This window comes from Mauremys mutica, chromosome 8 (genome assembly GCF_020497125.1).
Source record: "Mauremys mutica isolate MM-2020 ecotype Southern chromosome 8, ASM2049712v1, whole genome shotgun sequence".
Taxonomy (NCBI): domain Eukaryota; kingdom Metazoa; phylum Chordata; order Testudines; family Geoemydidae; genus Mauremys; species Mauremys mutica.
The window spans coordinates 101,930,261-101,957,134 of NC_059079.1; the positions used below are offsets into that span (position 1 = coordinate 101,930,261).

At 46.6% G+C, this 26,874-nt stretch overlaps 1 protein-coding gene across 3 annotated transcripts; it reads left to right on the forward strand.

The window, feature by feature from the left end:
• Positions 1–750: 750 nt before the first annotated feature.
• PKD2L2 (polycystin 2 like 2, transient receptor potential cation channel) lies at positions 751–25,572 on the forward strand. Of its 3 annotated transcripts, none has more exons than XM_045028160.1 (15): positions 751–1,082; positions 2,572–2,673; positions 3,600–3,733; positions 6,040–6,296; positions 7,279–7,500; positions 8,146–8,374; positions 10,026–10,196; positions 11,955–12,136; positions 12,892–13,012; positions 14,191–14,292; positions 15,526–15,617; positions 18,006–18,075; positions 19,026–19,150; positions 21,106–21,227; positions 24,554–25,572. In XM_045028160.1, exons 1-14 carry the CDS (start codon positions 998–1,000, stop codon positions 21,221–21,223), a joined length of 2,010 nt encoding a protein of 669 aa, XP_044884095.1. In that variant the 5' UTR covers positions 751–997; the 3' UTR covers positions 21,224–21,227; positions 24,554–25,572. The 3 variants fall into 3 exon arrangements, with proteins under 3 accessions (XP_044884095.1, XP_044884094.1, XP_044884096.1); XM_045028159.1 differs by lacking the exon at positions 24,554–25,572 and adding an exon at positions 22,620–22,783; XM_045028161.1 differs by lacking the exons at positions 10,026–10,196; positions 24,554–25,572 and adding an exon at positions 22,620–22,783.
• The last annotated feature ends 1,302 nt before the right edge of the window (positions 25,573–26,874 follow it).

The following is a 26,874-nucleotide window of genomic DNA, read 5'->3' on the forward strand; positions in this document are numbered from 1 at the left end:
GGCAGCACTTTGGCAGCGGGTCCTTCACTCACTCTGGGTCTTCGGCGGCACTTCGGCAGTGGGTCCTTCAGTGCCACCAAAGACCTGGAGCGAGTGAAGGACCCATCGCCAAAGTGCCGCCGAAGACTCGGACCACCGCCCGGGTGAGTACAAGCCCCATGTGGTTTTTTTACATTTTTTTTTAAAGTGATCCTTGCCGGGGCCCTGCTGAACCTGTTCAAATTGGGCCCCGCACTTCCTAAAGCCGGCTCTGGCTGCCCAAGAAGGGAAATGGTGACTAAGGATGCTGTGGAGAACTCCAGTCTTGCAAGAGGTGCCAAAAGTCTTAAAAGTCCACAAAGAGCCTCACTTCTGTTTCATCTGAAGGATCCACAGCCAAGAAAGTACAGAGCCTTCAGCTTATTCAGCGTGGCAGCAAGGAGGACAAAAGAGCGGGTCTGTGCTGTGATTTCCAAATGGGGCAGCACATGCTCAGAACAAGACTGCCTCGAAGCCAGCATGACCGTGACAGCTGAGTAAAGCTCCCGACCCCAGACATCACCCAGGACAGCACTGCTGCAAGCAGGGAGCAACTTCTTCCCGTGCTTCGTAAGCTCCAGGGCGGGAAGCCACCCTGACAAGGGCTCAAGTCGCATCCTGTCTCCGCACTGCCGGGTTCCCCCATCGCTGCTGCCCGGGCGGTCACTGGGCGGCCCTGGCTGGAAGGGTTCCCCAGAGCTCGCCTCCAGCCTCCCGCGCTGAGGCGGGACCGAGCGGGCCTGGCCCATCCCGGGCTTCAAAACCGCCACCCGCCTAGCGCGGAGCGTCCCTGCTCGGCCCTGGCTGGGGCGGCGCCGAGTGCCCCCGGCCCGGTGTGTTGGGATCATCACCCGCCGGCTCAGCCGGAGCTGCCGCGGGGCCGGGGCCCGGTTCAGGCTCGGGCGGGCCCGCAAAGTTCGGCCCGGCCGCAGCGCGAGCCGCGGGGCGGTTCAGAGCCGGGCGGAGCCGAGTCCCCGCCATGGAGCACCCGAGCGGGCCGGTCGGCCTGGAGGCGGCGGAGCCCCGAGCCGAGCGGCGGCCCTCGGGGACCCGCAGAGTGGGCGGTGGGTGAGGGGCGGCGGCGGCGGCGCAGGGCGGCGGCGGGCCCAGCGTCCCGCGGAGCTCAGGTCCCCACCGCCCAACACCCCCCCCCCGAACAGCCCCAGCTAGCCCAGCCCCCCCCGAACAGCCCACCCCCCGTGCACCCCCAGCTAGCCCAGCCCCCCCGAACAGCCCACCCCCCCGTGCACCCCCAGCTAGCCCAACCCCCCACCAAACAGCCCCCCAAAACATCCCAGCCCCCTGTGCACCCCCAGCTAGCCCAACCCATTCCCCCAAACAGCTCAGCCCCCTGTGTACCCCCAGCTTGCCCAACCCCCCAAACAGCCCCCCTGAAACTGCCCAACCCCCCCAAAGCTCCCCCAAAACAGCCCAGACCCCTGTGCACCCCCAGCTAGCCCAACACACTCCCCCAAACAGCCCAGCCCCCTGAACAGCTGACCCCCCCAGCTAGCCCAACCCCTCCACCAAACCAGCCAGCCCCCCTACGCACCCCAATCTAGCCCAATTCCCCTCCCCGACAACACTGAGCTAGCCCAGCCCTGGCCCGGCACCCCTAACTAGCCCAGCCTAGCTCCTGTTCACCCATCTAAACCATCCCATCCCTGCGATGGCTACAATGTCCCTTCACAACCTGTGGGGTCTGTCCCTGCACCTCCCATCATTGTGAGCCCAGCTCAGCCAACCCTGCCCTACTCAGTCTAGAAAGCACAACCTACCCATCCCCTGCTCAGCTCATCCAGTGCCCTTCAGACCCCACCTCGCCTGTGGCTCATAGAATCTCAGGGTTGGAAGGGACCTCAGGAGGTCATCTAGTCCAACCCCCTGCTCAAAGCTCCCTCTCCCCCATGCCATTGGCCATTCCAGGCCTTGCACAGTCCAGCCTAGTTCCCCCCGGGGCAAGCCTGTTATTGATTATTGTGTTTGTACAGCAATAACAATGTGATAGGCACTCTCCAGCTAGGTCCCTGACTAAGTTTAGAGGGACTGGGATGACTTATAAACAAAGAAGAGGGGATGGGATGCAGGCAAAGCAGTGTCCACCCCCTTCCCATTCCTGCAAGTGCTTTACCCGCCATCCCATTCTTTGAACAATCCCAGAAGCTCTCACACGGACTTTCTGCTTTGTATGAGCAAGAACCCAACTCCCTACTGCAACATCATGGCACTAAAATGTCCTTAAACAAGCCAATAAGGAATCAGATCCTGAAAAAGCCCCAAGTACTGCACCCAACACTCAAAGCGAGGGAAACTCCCCAATCATGCACATTCCTCTGATCTGAAAGCCCCTTCTTTCACTGCATATAAGAATTTGAAAACATATTTGGGAAACCTCAGGGTTAAAAGGGGTTTCACTTTACCAATGCTAAAAGGCCTGAGGATTTTCCCTGCATAGTTGGAACCTGGTTTTAATTTTATTTCTGAGAATATGTATGCCCCTCCTCTACTTCCCTGCATTTCTTTTTCATTCTGCTTTTTATTTCACATGGTTAGGTATTGTGAAACCTCGTCTGAGCTATAGCAGAGAGCTAGAAATTAAAACTACCCTTCAGGAACTGCTGATCTACATCATTTTCCTTACAGATCTATGTATATGTAAGTCCACCAATGAACTAAATGAATTGTAATGCATTGTTTTCAAATATTTTTTGGCTTACAAAGAGAGCTACGCCTCTTTCAGTGTATAACATTGGGCTAGGAAGGCTGAGCGTTACCACCACTTAGGGCCGGTCTACACTATTGTTTAAGTTGATGTAACTTACGTTGCTCAGGGGTGTGAAAACCACATCCCCTTGAGCGACGTAAGTTATGTGGATTTAAAGCGCTGTCTATACCGCACTATGTCAGCAGGACACTGACATAGGCAGAAGCTATCACCAAGATGGAGTAATTATGCCTATGGAAGAGCGTTCTCCCGTTGGCAAAGCATGTCTTTACCAGACGCACTGCAGTGGCCCAGCGGCACGGATGTAGCGCAGTAGTGTAGACGTGCCCTCAATCTCCCACCCCTTTGACTTTCAGCCAATGGTGTGGTTTCATTTGCAAGTGCCCCAACAAAACTGTTCTTACAGAATAACAGTTATTGAAGATGATATCCCATTATAAAACTGAAGTACCATCAGAATCTGGACCATAACATAAAATGAATTGAGATGAAAGGCACTAAGAAATTGGAAAACGTTATATACTCCTCTGGTGCTTAAACTTATTTCCTTTGATTTAAATACATTCTAAACAATGACCTTTGGCACCTTGTAATGCATGCAGGTCCGCAGTATAGTTACTGTGATAAGGTAAACGGGTACCCAAGGTGGCTTATCTGCTTAAAGTATATTAAATGAAAGTGTAGAATTTTCATTTGCTTTTAACAGACCAAAAGTACCCTCATTTCTAGATTGTGTTTCCAGGCTACTACTGTTCCAGTTTGATGTAAGCAGCACAATCGGGATATCACGGTGCTACTGGCAGTTGTCTTCATCCTCAGACCTCATTTTACAATGAATCCCTTTCTTTCTTGCTAGTGACATTTGGCATGGTGAACACAGACATGTATTACTTGAACAAAGTTATGTCAAATCTCTTTCTGGAAACCTCTGTGTCTGAGACAGATAGAACTTCCTTCAAGACCATAGGCAGCATGGTTGATTTCTGGAAGGTAAGCTTCTAATTTTAATTGGTTTGTTGGGAGCTGGCTAGGAGGGCAAACATTTAGTGTTATTGTGCAGCTTCAGAGGTGTTAGCAACAGTGGAACATTTTGTATACAAGACTTATCCAGACCAGAAGAGGTGTTGTGGTACAGAAACCAGTGTAGTGTCTCACCAGCTGGAGAAGGGTTGAACAACACTAAGTTTGTAAAAGATCTGAGTACAAATATAGGCATTTCTGATAGTCTCCAAACAAACACAGTGAGGCATTGATTGACTAACCTAACTATAGGAGGGGCTGTTCATCATTGTTCTTTCCTGCTCTCAGTCTCAGGATTGGGTTAATCAGAGGAAAACAGAAAAGGAAATACTTTGATTTTACAGTTGTCTCGATTTTCAGTTACAAAGAAATGACTTTCCTGGGGTGGGTTAGCACAGGACAGGTCCTAGCAGCTCAGCCAAGAGGAGCTTTCCCCTTGATTACCTGGTATGCAACTGGGATTCCACTTAGGGTATGTCTACATGGCAAAAATAAATAAATCCCCTGAAGCAGCGAGTCTTAGGCGGGAGGCCAGACTCTGAAACCTGGTGAGGCAGCAGCGTCTGAGTGCCAAAGCTGGCCGGCCTGAGCGGGAACTTCTACACTGCTACTTTTAGCCCCATAGCACAAGTCCGAGTCAGTTGACCAGGCTCTGAGACTTGCTGCTGTGGATTTCTCTTCCATGTAGACATATGCAATAAAACACCTGCAGCTGGCCCATATCAGCTGACTTGCGCTCACAGGGCTTGGGCTGCAAAATTGCAGTGTAGAAATTCGGGTTTAGCTGGAGTCCAGGCTGAGCCCAAACATCTACACTGCAATTACATAGCCTACAGCCTGAGCCCTGCAAGCCTGAGTGAGCAAGCCATGGGTGTTTTATTGCAGTGTAGACATAACCTTTGAGTTGAAGCTTTGGTATAAAGCTGAGTGCAAGATGCTCACACAGATTTTTACCACTAGATGGGGGACTGAGCTCAGTTTGCTATAGTGTCCAGGCAACACTAGAAGACACAAAGATTGTAATTCTAGGACAATTTTTTTCCTACTTAAGATATAAAAGCAGTGGAATCTGATTATAAGATCAATCTGGGGGACCCAGGCCCCACCCTTGATCACTACAGTTGGATCCGTACAATTCTGAGCTCCCAACACATGTATTAATGCAAAGTCTCCATCTTTCAAAAGACAGCAAATTGTAATATGCATTCTAGTGCCAAGCTGCATCAATCACATTTTTATTGGTTCTGATTAGCACTCATCCAAGCTGTAACATTCTTTATCAGCAGCCAAGTAGCACTTAGAAAGGGAGGGGGGCGGAATTCTTTCCTGCCTTCAAAAACAAAGTCTGAACCATTTGATCAAAAGTTCTATTGATCAATATAAGCCAGGAGCAAACCCTTAAGTACATATCAGAACTGGTCTTTGGAAAGTCAGATTTGATCCCGAATAACCAAATGGTCATTACAGAACCACATGTAACTGTCACAGTTCAGGGAAACTGCACCCATATTCTTTCTCTGTGGTCCAGCAAGGACACCCACTCTAGGCTCCCAGCCAGGGCCAGCTTTATGAAGGGCGAGGCCCGATTTGAATAACCAGTGGCGGTCCGGGGCTTCGGTGGCACTTCAGCAGCGGGGGGGTCTGAAGGACCCCCACCCCGCCGAAATGCCGATGAAGCCCCGGAGCGGAACCCCCCCCCCGCCGAGTGAGTTTAAAAAAAAAAATTTAAAAAGATGCCTAAGGCACGGGGCCCTCTTAGGCATGGGGCCAGATTCCAGGGAATTGGGGGAAATCGGCTTAAAGCCGGCCCTGCCCCCAGCCATCATCTCTCTTGAGCGGAAACCTGCATTTTTTTCCCCAGGCGGCACAGTTCCCTGCCTACACTGTGATGCAAGACAGTATACCCAGCCATGCCAGCGTCTGCACTTTGCTTTCTCTTCAAAGGCCATGAACAACAGGATTGCCAGAAGCTGGGAACGAGCAACATAGGATGGATCACTTGATGATGACCTGTTCTGTTCATTCCCTCTGGGGCACCTGGCATTGGCCACTGTTGGAAGACAGGATACTGGGCTAGATGGACCTTTGGTCTGACTCAGTATGGCCGTTCTTATAACCTATCACCTTCCACTGTTCTTAGCTTCTGGAGAACAACTAGGTTTTCTGCCCTAACTTGTCATTTCTAGCCTTTTATCGGAGAGCCCTATAAGGAAGATTGGTATCTTAAAAAGCTTACACTGAAAGTTTCTCTTATCTAATCTCATTGCATTATGTAGTTTGCAGAAGGACCCCTGCTTGATGGTCTCTACTGGGACACATGGTACAACAACAAGACATTGACCAGCCACAAAAACAGCAGTCATGTTTACTATGAGAACTTACTTTTAGGAGTAGCCCAGATTCGTCAGCTAAAAGTCCGTAACAACACGTGCGCCATCTATCCCTATTTCCGAACATTTCTGAAAGAGTGTTATCGCGAATACCGCTATGTAGCTGAAGATAAATCTGATTTTGGTCTAAAGAATGGGTCTGTGTAAGTACTGTAGTATTCCACTTTGGATTTTCTTACTCTTTACTTTGGATTTGGGTTTTTAAGACATGTAGGGTTTTTAAAATCCCATGACTTTCAATGGGAGTTGGACACTTAATTAAATGTTTTTCAGAATTCTACCCATAAAACCTGAAAAATGCTCAGTGCAATTTCCATTGTTGTTGCTTTACTGCACAGATTATCTCAATGATCTAACCTTGTTATTTCTGAGTTGATACAATTACACACACACACACACACACACACACACACACACACACACGGACAAATTCTTCACTGATTTACATTGGTGCAGCCCCACTGATTTGGGTGTACACCAATGTAACAAAGGAATTTGGCACAATAGATGCACAGTTAAGGGGCGGGGGAAGACTAGGGACTATGGACCAAATTCAGCACTGGCATAAGATGTCTGCAACTCCATTGATTTGACTGGAGAGGCACCAAATTATGGGAGACCTGAATTTGAGCTGACCTCTTCAGGTCTACTACGAATGCCATGCAAACAGAGGTAAAGTAGGCTTTTCAGACCTCCAGAAGAATTCTTCAGCCATTACTACAAATTTTACTTAGGATCATTTAAATCCATTTAAAGAGAATGTAAACTGGGATTACTACAATAGCAATAATCTATGTGTAAACAGGAGATGTTCCATTTGGATATAGAAGGTGTACGCTATTAATTTATCTGCTTTATCATGGGAGAAAGTCAAGCTCATAAGTAGATCTGTCTTTGAAGAATGTATTGACTACCCAAATTAAATATATGTAAATCTTCCAAGGCCAAGTCTGTATTCCATCTTTCCTAGTGAGGAAAGGATCATTTAAGAGCCTGGATTACAGTCCAAAATACAGTAGTGGTTGAGTGAAGCATAGGAACGGGAAAAGAATTGGATACATTAGAAACCTCTTCCAATCCAATTTCCCCATGAGTGGACCTCCTTTATTTCCTTGTCTCTAACAGATGGATGTATTCCTCTGCATCCTCATTGGCCCCCTGGCACTGGGGAGCCATGGGCCTTTACAGCGGTGGAGGATTTACGTTCACCTTACCTAAATCAAGGAGTGAGAGCATAAGGAAGCTTGCGTTTCTCAGACGTAACGGCTGGCTCACTAGAGGGACAAGAGTCGTATTTATTGACTTCTCAGTGTATAATGCCAACATAAACCTCTTTTGCGTAGTCAGGTCAGTGCTTACATTTACTCCATCTGAAATCCCATTTACTAAGGCATTATGCTTCTTTAAGGGTGAAATAAAAGGCTGTTTACCTCCAGCACACCCTATTCTGTGTTTCTCACTCACCAGTTGGCAAGACAGCTAATTCTTAAAACGAGAGCAAATGCTTCAACCCAATCGTGCAGAGGGTTACGCCTAGCTGTATAGCTGATTATTCCTATGGGGCAGGACTTGACTGAGTAACCTTTTGCACCATCAGAGCCTTGGGTATTAGTCTTATCAGCTACTGAAGGAAAAAAACCACAGAATCCTGAACTTAGGGCTTGGCAGAATGTCTGATCTGCTCAGACACCATTTAATTAAGATCAGTGCAAGCAGATGGAATATTTTAACTGACAGCGCCTATTTGGATTGTGTGCCACATGCTTTTCTTGATTTGTCTTCAGCCTATTCCATTACACTCCCTCTAAAGATAAATTCTCAGTCATCCAGAAAGGAAGAGTTAATGGAAATGGGAGTTGTTAAGCTTGCTATTTTCACACAAGCATTTCCCTCATTGGATCATGTTTTCACTTTAACTCTTCGTCCTTAAAATTATGCTGTCTTTTCACTGAAACCAGCAACAAATACAGTCCTGTCTAATTCACTTCACAGGTTGGTAGTGGAATTCCCAGCCACTGGTGGTGCTCTTCCTTCTTCGCAGTTTTACTCAGTAAAGCTTCTCAGATACGTCACTTATTACGATTATTTCCTTGCCTCTTGTGAAGTCATCTTTTGCCTCTTCATCTTTACTTTCATCATCCAAGAAATTTTAAAAGTTAAAAAACTGAAAACGGAATATTTTAAAAGTGCCTGGAACTGGCTGGACATGCTGCTGGTGTCGGTGAGTACTACCCAGTCCTGGCTTCTACCCGCAGGTTTGAGATTTCCATCGGAAACAACCAGTTTGGAACAAATGGCCATTGTGAGATGTGACAGAGATGGCCAAGAAAGAAAACAGCCCTGATTCAGTTCTTGGTTACAATGAGTCTATCCAGTTTAATACAGTGACAAGGCCATGTTATCCAATGGGTAGGGCACTGGATGAGGGCTGGGGTCTATAGCCAGCTCTGCCATGGATGCGCCATGTAACTGCGGGCAAGTCACTTCCCCTCCCTGTTCTCTCTTGTCTATTTCAACTGCAAGCTCTTCAGGACAGAGAGTGTCTCCAAGGGTTGGTACAGGGGCCTCTTGATGCTACCATAATGTAAATCAGTGATACTCACCTGCGGCTCATTAATGCGTCTCCTACGGCTCGTTGCAGCACGTGATAGTAAAACACTGTGATTTAATTATTAACCAATCCAGATGCTTTTACTATATTATTAACCAATTGTAGTTGATAAAACTACAATACTTGGTCAGTCATTTTACTGTGAGAATTTATATTTTATATATATTCATTCATTGTTTCATTTACTATTTGTATAATTATATTTATAATATATTATAAAAATAGTAAACGAAACAATGAATTCACACTACTGTGGCTCTTCTGGGTAATGCTGATCTCAGTGGTTCAGGAGCCAAATTAGCGATCTGAGTATCACTGATGTAAATGATTAAAAATAATTCTGATAACAGTTTCATAATGAATTTCTGACCAAACTAAACTAGATGTGGTCCGTGGGCTTCTGAAGCCTGATCCAGGTGTCAGTGGGAGTTTTCCCATTAAGTTCAGTGGACTTTGAAGAAAGCCCCTGGCGATCTGCCAATGCAGCCCTCAAGCGGGAAAGTTTGGACGTCCTTAACATACAACCAGAATGTTAGTTTGTTGTGGGGCTGAATCCTGAATCTGTGCTCAGGGCCAAACTGGCCCACGGTGTGGGTTTTCATCACCCATAGGACAGGAAACACAAGTCTCTGCTGATGGAATTTCCCTTAAGTAGTTCTGTTGAAGAGGTGGTTATGGGGTGTCATATCCCCACCTGACTGACAGGGAATTGAGCTCCTGGAACTCTCAGATCCTATACACTGCTTCCTGGTCCAACCCCAGCCCTCATGGGAACCTGGCTGTGATCGGAATCGGTCTCATATGGCTCCCTGACCCCAGATTCTCTATCAGAAGATGGTCCCTAGCAGACAATTCAAGGGGGAAGTAATTTTAATACAGCCTACTTACTCATCCCTCATGCGGTTGGTGGGGGACAGTGCTTGGAATCATGCCTGTCTGACCCTACAGAGCCTGGTCCTGTTGGGACATCCAGGGAGGGGCTTTATCAAGGTCAAGAAGGGCAGTGGTTAGGAGGAGATGGCACAGAGGTGACACCTCCCCCCCTTCAATGGACTCCTTCCCTGAACATGCCAGCTTGACATCACGCTTCCCACGCTTGTAACACATTCATGTACTCACTTTTTCATTCAGTGTTCCTGATTACTCTTGCCAAGCTGTAGAGAGTTTTAGGCTAATGATCATGCAACTGGGCACGATTAGAGCACTGAAGATGAAAGGGGATATCTGGACCGTAGTCTGACTAGCCTCTGCTTTTATTCAGCTGTCTATCTTTGCCATTGCCTTCAATATGTACCGTACTGTAGAGGTGTCCTTGCTGATGGAAAGCCTGCTCTCTAATGCCTATGTGTATCCAGACTTTTATTTCCTTGCATACTGGCAAACCCGTTACAACAACATGATTGCTATCAATGTCTTCTTTGCATGGATAAAGGTACCAGTTCTCCATTTTCCTATGTTGTACACCAGAATCGTAGTACTGCTAAGTGTATTGTAAATCTTTGCTCTTACATCTTCAAGGCTGAACTGCAAAGGTAGAGCTAAAAGCGACAATTCTGTTTATAAGATTCCAGAAGAGGAACAGGGTATCTGGCTGTTTAAGGAACCATCCCCAAGGGCCAGTCACATGTCCAATCCTTACACAGCCGTAGTCCTTCTAAAGACACGTTTCACATTTTGGACCCCATGGCTAAAAGCCCGTCTCCTGTACAGAATCATTGGCCTGCTAGACTGAGTGGGGAATAATTGTGCCCAAACAGCGTTTTAAAATTCATTTATTCCCTAGACCTAGTTTTAACAAGGCTATGATGGCACAGCCATGATAGCTGAAACTGTATTTAAAAGCTATTTAACAACAAAGTTCATTTTGTAGAGCAGATAAGGTCTACTACTGGGCACAGTGCTTTAAAAGATAGATATGGACAAACTGGAGAAAGTCCAGAGGAAAGCAAGAAAAATGATAAAAGGTTTAGAAAACCTGACCTATGAGAAAGGTTTAAAAAATTGGACATTTAGTCTTGAGAAAAAAAGACTGAGGGGGGGGGGGGAACCTGTTAACACTTTTCAGATTGAGGGCTGTTACAAAGAGGATGGTGGTCAGTTGTTCTCCACTTCCCCTGAAGGTAGGTCAAGCATTAATCAGCTTAATCTGCAGCAAGGGAGATTTAGGTTAGATATTAGGAAAAACTTTTGAACTATAAGAGTAGTTAAACTCCGGAATAGGCTCCCAAGGGAGATTGTGGAATACCCATCACTGGAAGGTTTTAAGAACCAGTTGGACAAATACCTGTCAGGGACAGTCTAAGTTTACTTGGTCCTGCCTCAGCATGAGGAAGGGAGGATGGACTAGATGACCCCCTGAAGTCCCTTCCAGCCCTGCATTTCTATGATTCTATTATTCTAAAAGTGTCTGGGCCAGATTCTGTGACGGCCCTGAGTTTGGCTTCCATTTGTACAGACTGAAAATTACAGGAGTAATTTTTACTGATCTATATTTCTGGCTCAGACATTTTTCAAGTGCCCAGCACTGTAGTGGATAGGTGGCTACGAATCAGAAGAGCGCAAGCATAAGAGGAGGCATTGGGAGAATAGAAACTGCCTTTTAAACAACAAACAAACAAACAAACAAACAAAAAAAGTCAGGCCCCAAGCATTTAAATAAGTCACAGCAGACTCTAATTCTTGTGCCATTAAGGTAAAGAGAGGAAGTTTGTGGCTCTTGTTGCCATTCAGTCTGCCTGGCTGTTGACATCACACAAATCTGCTTTTGAATTCATGACTTGTCATCTTAGACTCAAACATTTGGGGGAGAAACCTCTTTATCAACAGCCCTTCCACATACACACTCGAACATGGATCGACCCTATTCTGGAGGCCTTGAATCATGGCTGTCTTAACCGGGGTCACTATGTGCCACAGACTTGATTACAAGCCTCAGCATCCAGTAGAGGCGCAGTCCCCCTCGGTGAGCTTTACTGAGCAAATGTATTTGGCCACCAGCCCACAGAGCAATCCTTTCCCCACAAACACATTCAATCCAGCTCTAACTGAAGATTCATGCTATTAATATTGATTGGACACCAGACTTAACCCGTAAGTAACCGTAAGCAGGCAACACTCCAAGTATTGTATTAAAGAATGTACAATATGTTTTGGTCACCTCCCAGTAATAACTTGATCTGTTCTCTTCCAGATATTTAAGTTCATAAGCTTTAACAAGACGATGACTCAGCTGTCTTCCACTTTATCCCGCTGTGCCAAAGACATCATCGGATTTGCCATCATGTTTTTCATCATATTCTTTGCATATGCACAGTTAGGCTACCTGGTCTTCGGGTCACAAGTTGATGAGTTTTCCACTTTTCAGAACTGCATGTATGCAGCTTTCAAACCTTTGCAGTGCAGACACCCCATTTCTTGGGCACGCAAATAGCCTCCCCTCAGCAGAACTTAAAAATACAGGCCCCCACCACTTTTGCTATTACAGTCATTGTACTCTCTTCAGGTAATACGAGTGCTGCAAAGCTCAGAGCCCTGTAGCCTATCCACAGCCCCTTCCGGATTTCCTCTAGAAAGGCATTCTCAACGATCTCGCTGCAGCAGCAGCAGACCAGGTCAGATTCCAGTTGGCACCTGGAATCAGGTTTACTGCCTCCAGTACCCAATATGCTTCCACATCAACATTATATGCAGAATCTTGACTGAAAACAGCCCTCATTCCCGACAGCAAGAATAATTTGTGCATGGGCATGTCGATAGGACTGTTGCCTGATCCACAGCCCCGAATGTACTCAGAATGACACAGAACACATTTCCTGACCTCTAGGCCATGCTCCATTATGCCCTGTGGGTAAAAGTCAGAGAGAACCTGCTGAGTAATCACTCTGATTTTACAGACAGCAGAATCTTGGCAATGAGTTTCCATCCTGCACTGCTTGTACCGGCCATCATTTTTATTGCATGGGCATATGCACAGAGATAGCCAGTGTTTGGCTTGTGCCTTTCTAAACATTTCTCTTCCAGAAGTTCTTTAATCAGTAATCATACTTCCTACCTTACAAAATAACCCCTTTAAACCTTTAAAAGAAGGTCACACAGTCACAATATTTCTGTTATTTTTTTCCTCCAAGTTTTACGCAGTTTCGCATAGTGCTGGGTGATTTTAACTTTGCGAGCATAGAGCAAGCCAACCGAATTCTCGGCCCCATTTACTTCATTACCTTCGTGTTCTTTGTGTTCTTTGTATTGCTGGTAAGTAGTGTTTTAATTATGAATAATAATAATACGTTTACACTAAATACAAGTCATACTCAACCTTCTCCTTTCACATAGTGAAGTTTGTACACATCAGACTAGGCCATGTCACTCTTATAGAGGGTTGTCGTGTGACAGTGATCACTAGGGCTTGCTGTCTTTGCTTCAGAGTTAGCCCAGGTTCTTACCCAGGTGTTGCTTTAACCCTCCTCTCAGCTCACCTGAGTTTAATTGTGGTTTCAACCCAGGCTGGCTAGCCCAACTGGAGGCATGGGTTAAAACTCTGGATCCCTGCTTTCACTTGGACTGGTAATCCACCCACTTTGCAGTGAGTGGACACAGATTAAATCACTTGAGTGCTGATAGTTCTCCAGTGCCTTCGCACAATTCCCCCTGTTCCCAGAAGGAAAGACAAGTTCTCCCACAATTCACGGGGAAAGAATCACAGAGTGCCTCAGTTTACTGCAGCACAAAGAATCATAGAATGTGCGGTCAAAAGGCTCTCAACACACAGATAGTGCAGGACCAGCGAGGACACAGTAACTCTGGTGTAGCTTTGCAGTGCAGCTGCTCACATGGGCTGAGCTAGAGCGGTCCTCCATCAAAGAACATCACCAAATACAGGGAGAGAGGTAGGAGGATGCAGTCTGTAGTTCCATCTAGGGTGTCACAACCTTGGTATGATTCTCCTTTCCTTGATCATCTAGATGCACCTTTGATTGTGTCTGTTATTTACACCAGTGTCAATGTCAGCAGAATTTGGCCCTTTTTTCTAACCGGTAATCCTTAATACAAGGACACCAGTGCCCGAATGGACATAGTTGCAACTCCTAGTTTTCTAGAACTCTGCTGCAGCAGCATTTGAGGCTGGATTCAGAGCATGTCCCTGCCATGCTAAGCACAGAAGCACTCATGGGTAGGGTGACCAGATGTCCCGATTTTATAGGGACAGTCCCGATTTTTGGGGCTCTTATATAGGCTCCTATTACCCCCCACCCCATCCCGATTTTTCACACTTGCTGTCTGGTCATGAGCAAGTCAGGGAAAAAGAGAAGCGGAATCAGAATAGGGAAAGAAGGGTGCTAGATAAGAACCTGAATAGATTTGAGTAGATTCAGAGAAGCAGAAATAGAATTTACATAGAGAAAATCTCCAAATGTTTCCTTTCTACGCAGAACATGTTCTTGGCTATTATTAATGACACATATTCAGAAGTGAAAGCTGACTTTGCAGTGGTACCGAGTAAAGAATTTGAGATCAGTGACCTCATTAGACAGGTAAATACATGCCTCTAAAATGCTCTCGCTTAAAGGGTCACACTCACAATAGAAATATTTTTTCCAAGGGAAAAAAAAAATCCACAGAACTGATTAAATGCCTGTTCTGAAATCAGTTAGTCCGTAACTATTTAAGAATACTCTGAATTTGTTTCTGCAGTTTTAACAAATAGATGAAAGTTCACAGGGTACATCTCAGAGACCTTTAACGAGGGCCCTCCTGGAAAACTTGGGAAGAGCAAACAAGCAGAAATTAAAACCTTTAACCCCGCCCTCCAGCTTTCAGGCCATCTTTATACAGCACAAAGGCGCAACAAGGGGTATAAACCGCTTTCTGCTTAAACTTTTCAGGTCACTTTTAGGCCTGAAAGTACCTCCTATTCCCCTCCCAAAAAGGATGCATGTCAAGGAGAATATGCTGAACATTAAACAGTTGTATAGGGATGATCCAGTAGAACAGGTGACCCCAGGAATGGAATACAGCCATCCCGAGATCACTCCTTTATCGGAAAAATCACTATCCACCGGGATAAGGTTTGGGGTCTGCGATTGAGAACTTGGTCCATTGGATGTGCATGAAAGCCCCAATTCTGCTGGGATCCACTTGCATGGAGCTCACTGCAGGACCAGGGCTTTCAGCTGTGTTTGCTTGAGGTATCTGCCTATATGTGCAGAGAGTTAATTACTAGGCTCTTGCAACCATTCCACTTTCCTTGGGGGTTTTGTTGGCTTGAGTCATTAATTTCCCTGGAGCCTGATTCCAAAAAGGGGCTGGGTACTCAGCTTTGCTGAGGAACTGACCCATAACGTGTAAGAACATTTTATACTAGGTTGGTCAGGTCCCACCAAGATGACTTTATAAATCAAAGTCGTCTAGTTTTCCCTTCTCTCTCCAATTATGAACCATTATAAGATTAAATTGAACATAGCAGAAGAAAGAAGAGTCTAACTGGATTCACTTGTATATTATCTTAGTGGTTCCCATGAAGCTTTTGAATATAAAAGGGTAAATTTTCTGAGCTGAATGCAAGGGACTGGGAATGTAATTTTCATTAACGCTAATAGGATTCATTTCTAAATTGCCAATGCCTCATGTTGACAGTGTGTCCCTTAAATTCAAGCATTACAAGCTTTTTGTGCCATGCCTTGTGGGAAAGCATTTCTCTCTGTAGAAGGACTGATTTGACATTTAACTCACTTGGTACATTTTCCCTTATTTTAAATTGTGCTCAGAGTTACAATAAAGCCCTTGTGAAACTCCGGCTGAAGAAATCGAAGATGGAGGATTTGTATCCGGCAGGTGGAAGCTTGCAAAGCATGAAAACGTAGGAATCCAGCCCCAGCATTTTTTCTTTAACTTTCAGTAAATTACTTTTAACCCATCTACCTAATTTTCAAATACACTCTAATATCTGGAGAATGGTGCAGGAGGTAGAGAGAGTGAACTCTGTGACCCAGAACCTCAAAGGTATTTGGGCGTCTAATTTACATTGATTTCAAGGGCTCCATGTGCTTATTTCCACTCTTAGTTTCCTGGGTACGACTCCAAATGATGGCAGCAGGAGGGCAGAATGGAGTTCTAAAGGTGCTTCGTACTTCACTTTGGTGATCATAGAAGTTAGAGATGGGAAGATCCTGTCCATCCCCCTTAGCATGGGCAAGATGGCTCCCTGGAGTATATTTTCACATGGTCTCAGCCCCTAGCCCTAAATCAGCCTTAATAGTCTTATTTAAAATAATAAAAACAATGCCTAGCTCCGATATAGTGCTTTTCATTCCGCTCTCGCAAAGAACTTCACAAAAATGAAGTGGGGAAACGTAGAACAAACATTAGATTGAATGCAGGGCTGACTCCCGGCACCAGCTTATCAAGCAGGTGCTTGGGGCGGCAACTCCAGAGAGGGGCGGCACTTTCACGTATTCGGTGGCAATTCGGCGGAGGGTCCCTCACTCCTGCTCAGAGCGAAGGACCTACCGCTGAATTGCTGCAGATCGCGACTTTTTTTTTTTGGCTGCTTGGGGCGGCCAAATCCCTGGAACTGGCCCTGATTGAATGAGTTAACTAATGAGAATATTAAAAGCTTTGGTTAAATTGCAGTGGTTGCCATTTAAGTAGTAAATATTTTCATCTGTTGAGAACAGGAAAATATTGTGACTTATCTGTACAGAGTCAGTTCTATGGGGAGAAGAATATTCCCTTTTTAATAGCAACCTCTGCATAAATACTGCAGCAACTATTGCTAACCCATGGTGACGCACCTCCCTTAGGAAGCGCTGAGCCAGACCTTTCAGAAGAGCCCACTGTAGTCTTTGGATGACAAGACATCTAGGGGCAGCTTTAGAACTGTTTCTTTGAAAACACACACAGGGTAATGCATGCTCAGACATGCGTTCATGTTGTGTTCGTGATGATATGCCCTTGATATGAACAGGACTCTGCATTGTCCTTCAGTCATTACAAAATAAACTACAGGTTTTCATCCTGAAGGATCTTAATGCTCGAACATCCTCACTGCCAGGCATGAAGGCAAGAGCTCCCAGACTAGTTATGGGCTGTTTTCTTTTTTCCTGCGCAATAAAAAGGTGAAAGGAGCATCTACTCTCTCTCTACTGAACGAAGGCTCATTTCTGCCCCGAGAAGGGACAGCTAATATCCATCTCATTGGGGAGCTGTTAAATATTGTCCCTTTCCTGCGAGTTTCTCATTAAAAGGCCTCCTTAGCACACTAGATGGATTAGAGCCATATTATTTATGTGGACTCATAGCCAACCAAGTACTAAACACCCCCCACCCACCCATACCCTGATCCCCAAGTCTCGTGGGACAAGGCTGTGATGCTGACATAGCTTCATGCTTAGCTAGTCTCAGCCTGTCTCACTTCATGGACCACTGATGATCCTCTGGCCACAGGGTGTTGGCTGTCCTTCCCATTTCCACCTGCTAAATTGGACAAAGGGAGCTAAATGCATGTCAAATATTATTCTGCCACACAAGCTACTGTGATGGTTGCCACAGAATGGTCTGTGACTATGGGATCCATGAGATCATAAATGGGAGAGAAGGCATCCACAAGACACTCTCTCTAGCAAATGGTAAACCACATTATGAGAAAACTTTGACAGCCCATGAGCTAGGTCAGCAGTTCTCCAAAGTGGGTCATGACCCTGTTTTAATGGGGGCACCAGGGCTGGCTGAGACTTGCTGGTGCCCAGGGCTGACGCTGAAGCCTGAGGGCTTCAGCCCTGGGCAGCTGGGCTCGGGTTGCAGGCCCCCCACCTGGGGCTGAAGCCCTTGGGCTTCGGCTTTGGCCTCCATGCCTGGGGCAGTGGGGCTTCGGAGCTCAGGCTTCAGTCCTTCCTCCTGGGGTCATGCAGTAATTTTGTTGTCAGACGGGGGAGGGGGAAAGGGGGTCGCAGTGCAATAAAGTTTGAGAACCCCTGAGCTAGGTGGTTTTAGCTCAGGGATCTTCTCTGTCAGTAAAGTCCTCCTATTGCTACTCTGACTGCCAAATTCCCCCCATTCAACGGCCCGTTCGCTGTTATGAGGACTTACAAAGGTCCATCAGCATGTCTTGTCCATCACTCTCACAAGACGAATAGTCTGAGCCATCAATCCATTTCACAGACTCATCCTTTTTCTTGCTAGAGAGATTCCCCCTACACCCTCAAAGACCTACTCTGACATGATTTTCCTTTTTTTGTATGATTGATAGCAAGGGGCATTCTGCCTCCAAAACAGACGATGCTTTGAAGCTTTCCAGAAGATCTAGTGTGGATGAGAAGGTAGACTTTGTTTCTCTTTTTTTCTTACCAAAAGGCATTGACGTTATTTTAGATTTTACTCGTGATGGTCTCTGCAAAGGCACCTTATTCAAGATGGTTTCCATTGTATGTGGATATAACATGCTAACATTTTACATCATGGAAGTAGCATTCAAACTCGAACGAGGTGAAATGAGTTTGCTAGTTGTATTCTCTAGCCCTCAGCGAAAGGTCACCCACAGTGCTGCTCTGTTCAGGAGAGACCAGGCATCAGAAGAGCAGAGCTGCTGCCAGCTTGAATTAGGTGCCTTTGCAAAGACCCTAGGCTGTGGGTGGTCATTTAACCAAATGTTGAAGCAATACAAGAACTGGAAAGCAAAATGCTATATAAGGGGCCTGATTGGGTCAGAGACCCCCATCTGCTTCCAAGCATCAGAGAGAGCAAGTACTTCCACGGGTTTTATTTTGTGCTACAGAAGGAAGCGACGAATTCCCAGGGGGCTTGTGAAGTCAATAATGAGGCAATAGAAGGTCACTGCTTCATTGCAACCTTGTTGCGCCCCCTTGAACTATTTAAGAGTCCATAAAAATGGAGCTTCGACAGCTGCTTAGTGGAAACTGCCTTGCCCTGGGAATTCTTTTATTTTCTCTACTCATTCTGTAACATTCCCTCTCCAGGTAAAGCCATTTTTGGGCCTCCCCTAACTCTGAATGAATATTTATACTCTCCCCCTCCCCCAGTTTTGGAAGAAGCAGATGCAGGATTCCCTTTAAAATGAGGAGATGAGACCTCCAAAAAGCCAGAGAGCATTTTTTTCCCCTACAGCTGCATCTTTCCCCACAGCTGCATGCTTCCTAAAGTGCATTGTGTGAGCGAATGTGTTACCTGGAGTGTGTGCATGGGAGACAGCTAGCTTTTTATACAATGGGGCTTTTCTTCTGGAAAACATACCCTTTCCTCTGTTGAGCAGGGTTATCTAAAGTCACCACAGCTACAGAAGTGGAAGGAGACGCTTCACCAGAAGTATCACTCCGCCGAGAATAAGGAATTGGCCATGGCTCCTCAGGACCAAGTCTCTCCTCAGGAATTTCAGCAGTATGTCTTTGTCGTAGGTGGACAGAGTAGCTACTGTGTCTGTTTTGAGTAGGCGGAGGAGGTAGCAGGGCTGGCCCCTTCCAGATGAGACAGGCAGGCTGTGGGGAGAAATCAGCTTGGCTCATCTCCCACCTATTTAATATCATTCAGCTAAGATGCAGCAGCCTTTTCTCAATGGTCACCTGTGCCACTTTTTAAACCGGGGTTTTGTACCAAGAAACCGGAGGGACAAGCAACCAGGTCAGCACCAGTTAGAAAGAGAGATTGTGCAAATGCACACAGGCCTCCTGAGATTGGGTGAAAGGGGCAAGTGGGAAGATGAGCAATTTCTAAATCCTGCCCTTCTTAAGTCTGTGAGGATCAACTGACATGTATTGTAACCAACATGACCGGGACAGGGATAGAACCCACTAGCTTCACTTACACAAGCAGCAGTTTCTAATCACTTAAGTTCCAGGAGAACCACCATTAGCAATAGTACCTGGCTGTGTCAGCAGCTAGATACCCAGCTTTGCATAGGGGTTTGTCTACATGGGAAAGTTAATTAGTAGAAGGTAAGGGGTAAATTAAAAAAAAAGGTAACTATTCCAGAATAGCTCCCGGGGAGAGAATGATTCCAGACTAGCTTATTCTAAAGTAGTTACTCCAGTCAGTTTCCTCAAATCTCTTCCATCAGCAGAAGTTGGTGCAATAAAAGATATTACCTCACCCACCTGGTCTCTCTACAGCCCTAAATTTGACATTCCAACCAGCAAAGGGCTAGGCAGTAGTCTCACTGCCTATCACACCCACGCAGCTTAGCTACACGAGAAGGTTTTGCTTCTTTAAGCATACCAGCATTGTTAAAGCAGCAAACCCCTCTAGTATGCAGGCAGTTATGCTGGTGCATTTAAAGGTGCTTATACTGAGCATGGCTTATTCTGGCTCAGGAATCGAAATCAGCTATATCTGCTATAAGACATCTTATATAACTGCATCCAGAGGTTGGGTTGTACCAGTAAATCAGTTAAAAAACACACACCCCCTTATCCAAAACCATTATACTGGTACAAAATCTGTTTGTAGAGCAGGCCTCCGCTCGTTCGCTGGAGTCTGAAAATCATGCTGCAGTAAATAAGGACAGTAGTGAGATGGCTGAAGAATTCACCTCACCATGGACCAAGTCCAAAGCCCACTGGTGTTAATAAAAAAGAATCCCACTGGTATCAGTGTGTGGGGATCTGGCTCACCATTTCTCATTGCCCACGTTTCATGTTTAGTGGTGGAGAACAGCAAGTGATAGGGAGTGAGGAACAATTTGGAGAACACTAAATTATTGGGAGCAAGTAGCTGTTTTATACTTACTGTACCGAGAATATGGGGCACAGGAGGTGAATATATACCTCAGCGCAGAGACTGGGCAACACCCTCCCCTTGTCAGCCCTGACACACCAGGCTCAGCAGGGGCTGTGCAGCAAGGAAGTGGCACAGAAGCTTGCTCTCCTGCCAGGGCCCCCGTCAAGTGTGGTGGGAAGCAGCACAGGGACCAATATGCAGAGGTAAAGAAAGGGGTCGCGGTGGCATTCCCCCACATTCGCTTGGGAGAGTCGCAGCCTGGAGCGGTAAGCTGAGCTTGTAAGCTCTTTGGGGCAGGGAATGCCTTTCCATTCTGCATTCATACAGCACCTGGGACAGGTCACTAGGATCATCCGAGTATCTTACACTTAATCACTTCCCTGCCACGGTAATACCATGGTCGAATTATCGTCTATGGTCGGCTTGGTGTGGAGGTGGCTGCGGGGCCTGTGATATACAGGAGGTCCCGTCTGGCCTTGAATGCTACCATGTTGGGGTCCTGGCCCATGACTGGGATTACCACAATACAAATAACGAGGATGACTCTTACAAACAGGGTTCTAAAGACCAGACAGTGTCCCCTGGGTGCAATTCATCAGGGCATTTTTATTCTGTTCTAGACTTTTCAGATACGCGACGGAACTGGAGAAGCGACTAAATGAAGTTAATGCGAAGCTGAGCAGAGTTCTGAAAGGCATGCCTGACCTGAAAGGCTCTCCAGACAAGAAACAGAGATAGTGAGGTATAAGGGATGGGCCCGCTTGTAATCCCAGATGGGTTTATTTCCTTGCTGACTGAATTTCTGAGTTATCCACAGGAGTCTCTCTCTCTCTCCTAAGCTCCTGCATTTCTGGACAGGAGGAACAGGGACCATTTCTCTTAACATTTTTCTTAAGTTGAAACAGAGAAATTCAGTATTAAACACCCTCCCACCCCCCGTAATTGAGAACCAATGTGTTCACCAGGACCGAGAGTGAAATTCACCCTCCCCCTACCCCCAGTCCCACTCCCACACAAACACACCAAAAGCCAGAGTTATTCCGGCTCTGTGCAGGAATCTCTGATCCCCAAGCTGCAGGCAGGGCATGGGGCTGGAGCGGAACCCAGCTATGGCTGTTCTAGCCAAGAAGCTGGATCGGGGTGGCTGCCTTTTCCTATCCCCAAAAGACATTTTGAGTCAAAGGATCCATGTAGTTGCAGATCCTACAGTCCCACTCTGGTCTGCAGCCTACTACCTCCCCCCTTGTATGGGGGCTGCCTGGAGCCTGCCTTCATGGGGCAGTGGCTGCAGAGACTTCCCCAGCAGAGCTCCACTACTTACAGAGCACTGATCTGGGACTCAGGGAACCTAGATTCTACTCCTGGCTCTTCCAGGAGCCTGCTGGGTGAACTTGGGCAAGTTGCTGCAGTTCTGTGCCTCAGTTTCCCCATCTGGGAAAAAGAGATAACGATACTGACCTCCTTTGTAAGCACTTCGACATTTACCCCTGACAACTAGGTAAAAGCAGCGTGACTTTTCTGTGTTACGGCAGATCCTGCCCATTGATAAGAAACAAGTGTTCCCATCCTTAACAGCCCTCCTTTGGCTCCCACCTCTCACAAATCAGCTGTGTCTCACCTTATACAGCAAAATCTGATTCACCTATAAAGTATGGGAGAACAAGAATTCTTGTTTTCCAGTCCTCCTTCAATTGAGCCAGTAGGGGGAGCTTTCCTCTTCGCTCACCAAATCAAACCAGCCAGCACTGATTTTAAACAGAGCAGCCTGTCTTGGGAGGTGGATTAGGGATTTGTTGTTGTTGTGTGTCCCCACCCCCTATGTATTTGATGCTCCTGGGAAGCACTGGATTGATAGTCCTGGGGACCAGAGGTCTCTGTCCATCCATTAAACACACACCGCACAGGCAGAAGCGGACCAATGCTAGGGCTCAGAAGATGCTTCCCCACTCGCCTTCTCATCCCCCAAATGACACATTCAGATCTTTGCCATCAGCAGTACCCATCGGGATAGACTGACATCACCAATACAGTCCCCCAGTGGATGGCTCAGGTACAATCTTTTAAAAAGAATCCAGAGGTGGCTCACTTAAAACTAAAGCTGGTCATTGTGATGTTTGTTTGTTCCTGATTCCAGCTGCAGAGAGACAAATTGCACAAAACAAATCCTATATTCCAAAGCTTTCCAAGCATGCTGGCAACTGGCTCTTCACAGCTAGCTCTGAAAGAACAGACGCTAGGGAAGATGGAAGGCCATTCAACTACACTGCCAAGCTCTCAAATGTCACGGAAAAATAAAAACCAGCTGATCGGTATGCCTGCTAAACGACTGGCTTATTTGGAGGACAGGATTCTGGCGGGCGGTAAAGCTTTCTATTGTTATCTAGTATCTAAATTTAACACGCTCTGACTGCCACCGCTTATAATTCAGAGAAAGGCTAAAGCACTATAAGGGTGGAAAGGATTCAGTTCCAGGGGTGATGGCATATTCAATAATAATCAATGCAAGTTACACCTCACAGGCTGTTCAGCGATCGCGTCCCCTCTGACACACAGTCCCCGCACCCAGAGACAATCAGTCTGTGCAACACCTACCACACTGGGGCCCTGATCCTTGCCTGGGGCTCCTAGGGCTTTGCTCACCCCAATATTACATTCCCTGTCGGTTAAACACGCTCGGTGGTTCAGGGACGTGAGACAGGTAGAGGCAAAGCACATTTTAGAAACATTTCTCAATTTTATCGAGAGTGGAAATCCTCTTTCCAACAGGGCTGCTGCTCCTGTTCAGCCTGGCATTGAACCAAGGTTTCAGGCACAGCCACAGTTGGTAAAATAGGGACTAAAAGGGAACGGACCATCCGTCTTCATTCAGATTAACTGAGTGTTTAAATGGGCAGTTTTAGTTCCCTGCTCCAAGACCCACATTTCAGATGGGAGCCTGGGAGAGAAACTAACAAGGAAACTTAAGCGAACGTCGGTTCACATTTCTCCTTTGCTGCCATGGTGGTTATTGTCTGTCTGATTAACTGGGTGACTGCCAGGGGGAAAAGCTCAACTCTAGTCACCCTCCAGTAGAAAACCAATTGTGAAGCAATTGACAACAAGGCTATGAGGGCATTCAGCTTCTTCCACTTCCCCAAAACCCAGAGGGGCACCGGTGCAGAGACTGGACGGCATTGTTGTATTTTAATTCCCCAAAGAGCAGCGCACAGCCCACCTGCGACCCAGATTTGTTCTAGTAAAGACAAAAAGGAGATATGTTCTATATCTTTGAGAGCCACGTGTCGGTGTACAATGAGCTATGTAGCAGTGTTGCCTAGTGGATAGAGCATTGGACTGGCACTCAGAAGACCCAAGTTCTACTCCTAACTCTGCAGCTGGCCTGCTGGGTGACCTTGGGCAAGTCCCTTTAACCTCCCCGTGCCTCAGTTTCCTCTATTGCAAAATGGGGATAATGATACTTGCCTCCCTTGTAAGCGCTTTGAGATCTGCTGTAAGTGCTACGTAAGAGCGGGGTGCGATCATTATTATTTCAGGTTTATTTACCCATTCCAGCTGCTTCGTCAGCAGAGCTCTGAGCCTCTAGGCCCGGCACCAGTCTCGGCTGGAGATCCAAGCTGCCTTCCCCTTGCTGCAGGAAAAGGGAGCTCATCAGCGCCAGGGCCAGCCAGGAAGAACAGAGGCTGGTTCCCAGCAAGGGAGGGGTAAGGATGGGCAGGACCCATCGGAAGCAGGATGTCCACTCCCATACTTGCTTCCAGCCACACATGCAGAAAGTCAGCCAGGCACAGCTGTACCCTTCTCCATCCCTGGCACAGCCTACACAAAAGCTAGTCTCTAAGGCTGCGTGCAGTGTTCGTGTAGCCCTGGCCATCCCAGAATATTAGAGAGACAAGGTAGGTGAGGTAATATCCTCCCACCTCACAGAGTCCTACAGCCTGAGCCTGAATCTCTACCCCACAATTAAACAGCTCGAGTCAGCTGGCACTGGACAGCCTCTGTTTCCCAAGGGTTCCCATGTATTTTTCTCCTGAATGCAGGAAATCCTCACAGTCAATGTTCCCTTTACAGCCTGAAGAGAGACAAACAGAGCATAGTTTCTGAGTAGGAATTTGGTGACTGACTGGCCGGACAGCAAGCGCACCAGGACCGAGCCAGGCCCAATGAGAACGTGATCCATTCCCACTCCACTCCCCGCTGTATTCCAGCCAGTTGAGAATGCCGGTCACCCCGAGGCCTAGTGAATGAGGGATGGAGACAAGCATCCACAGGCAGTAGAGAGGGAGAAAACCAGCTTCAAACTTCAGTTCTTACCTAAGCTAGATTCGAGCTCAGGCCTCCAAAAGTGAAAAAATTAAGCACACAAAATGCAGTAAGTCCTGGGAGCTGCCAGCAGACAACTGCAACTCAGTATTGGATCTTATCTAACCAGAGAGCCTGGCGAAGCGAGAGGAAAACTGAAGACCTGCCAGCTCATCTAATCTATCCCCCGACATTGCAGACTTGTTGCCTACACGGTGCTTAGTAGCGCTTTGTCCAGTCTAATCATATATGACCCAAGCAACATAGTTACTAGGCTTAACGAAGCCCTGCCTCTAACACCTTATCACCAGGCCATGGGAGTCCCTGCCCATTATGTAACCTTCAGAGTTTTAGCTCTTTTTTCCACTGTCTCTGCAAACTTTCAGGGGTGCAGTATCAGCAACCCAACATTAAAAAGAGTCAGATCCCACTTCCCTCTCCCCCCCCAAGTCATAAGATTCAAAATAAAATAAAAATAAAAACCTAAATTTATTATTTGCCTTCTGAGCATTTGAGGAGTTCGAGGATCATATTTCAAGGTTTCCCCTGGCAACCCTGGGGGCTAGAAACTGCCTTCTCTTTCTAAGTAGAAGAGAGAGTCTCATGTATTCCTGCCTCCCCACAAAAAGTCAAGTTAATTTGCACCCAGTGATTGATAAACACCTGAATTAGGAAATTAATTCTCTTCCAGCTGTGGCTGATGGATGGCAAGGTAATGGCTAAACGGTGAAGTGCTAGATAGGAGTTTGTAATTATAAGAATTATTAGAGAAGAATGAACTTTGTTCTCCGGTAGAAGATACATCTTGTATCCAGCAGAGAGGCTTACCCCAAGTGGCCTTATGAACAGATACTGTAAGTGCACATAAATCTGCTTTTTACTTCAGTTTTCTGCTGTAAAATGCAGCACTAACCCATTTAGAATAGTTTTAGGTCTAAGCAAGAAGAGGCTGCTCATTAATCACATCTACCAATTCCTCCTTACAGAATCACAAACCCTTTGAAATCTACTGTCCCTTCACTCTCTGTCACACACAGTGAACAAACATTTACTGCCTGTCTGGCCATCCTACAATTTTCTAATTTGCAAGCGAGGGATGCACATACAGCCCTTGGCAGCAAGATTTTCCTCTTCAGAAGCAAACAAGACTAAGAACCACCCTTCGCGATTTGCTGGGCTCAGCTGGAAAGGAAGGCCAGCGGCTCAAAGCAATCAATAGCAAGGACCCCTTCCTGGTCATTGGGAAGTGTCATTAGGGTTAACAAGCTTGGTGCACCTGCCCTAGGAAGAGCTGCAGTGGTGTGGGCATCTAAGAGCTGAAACCAGCACTGGGATTAGTAGCTAAATACCTGAAGTACCAAAACAGCAGACAGTTGAATGCCAGGAAGTATCATTTGAACCTTTAGTTTGGTTCTCATCCTGCTCCCCGAACAGCAAACACACTGGAAATGATTTGTCTTTATTACTAACTTAAACACTGCCAAAAACCTGAGGCCAGCCATTGTCCCAAGCCAGAGTGATCAGGGTGAGGGTTGTTATCCTTCACTGGCAAAGGCCAGATGAAGATCAGCTCACATCAGTAACACCATCACCAGTCCAGTTTAAGAGGAAACCTAAGACCCCAAACCCGCTCTGTTACCACCATCCACTGGATTTCCCCCTTAATAGGTTCCTAGGGGCAGGACCTGCATGTTCTTTCCATCTTGCCCAGGGCTTAAATAATACACAGCATGGCCTGTACTGTCTATTTCAGCACCTCCTCACTGCTGTAGAACTGCCTCAGCTGTGCCTGGAAAAGCACACAGGAGAAGCAGCTATGCATTTTAGTACCATATTACAGAGTTAGGAAGGCATCTGCAATAGGGTCACTTACTTCATCCTAGTGTCAGGGTTGAGCCATGCCTCAGTTTCCCCTTGCTTTGGGTATTCCAGGGAGTTGATGATTCGGCCTCAGGCTGAGCTGACTCTGTAACAGTCCTTCCCCTTTCCTGCAAGGGTTCTCCACCTGTATGTGGCATCATAGGTAGGGACCAGCCCAGAGTCCTAAATTATAGAGCAGCTGTCAGCTGTAATTCCCAAGTTGCTCTGTT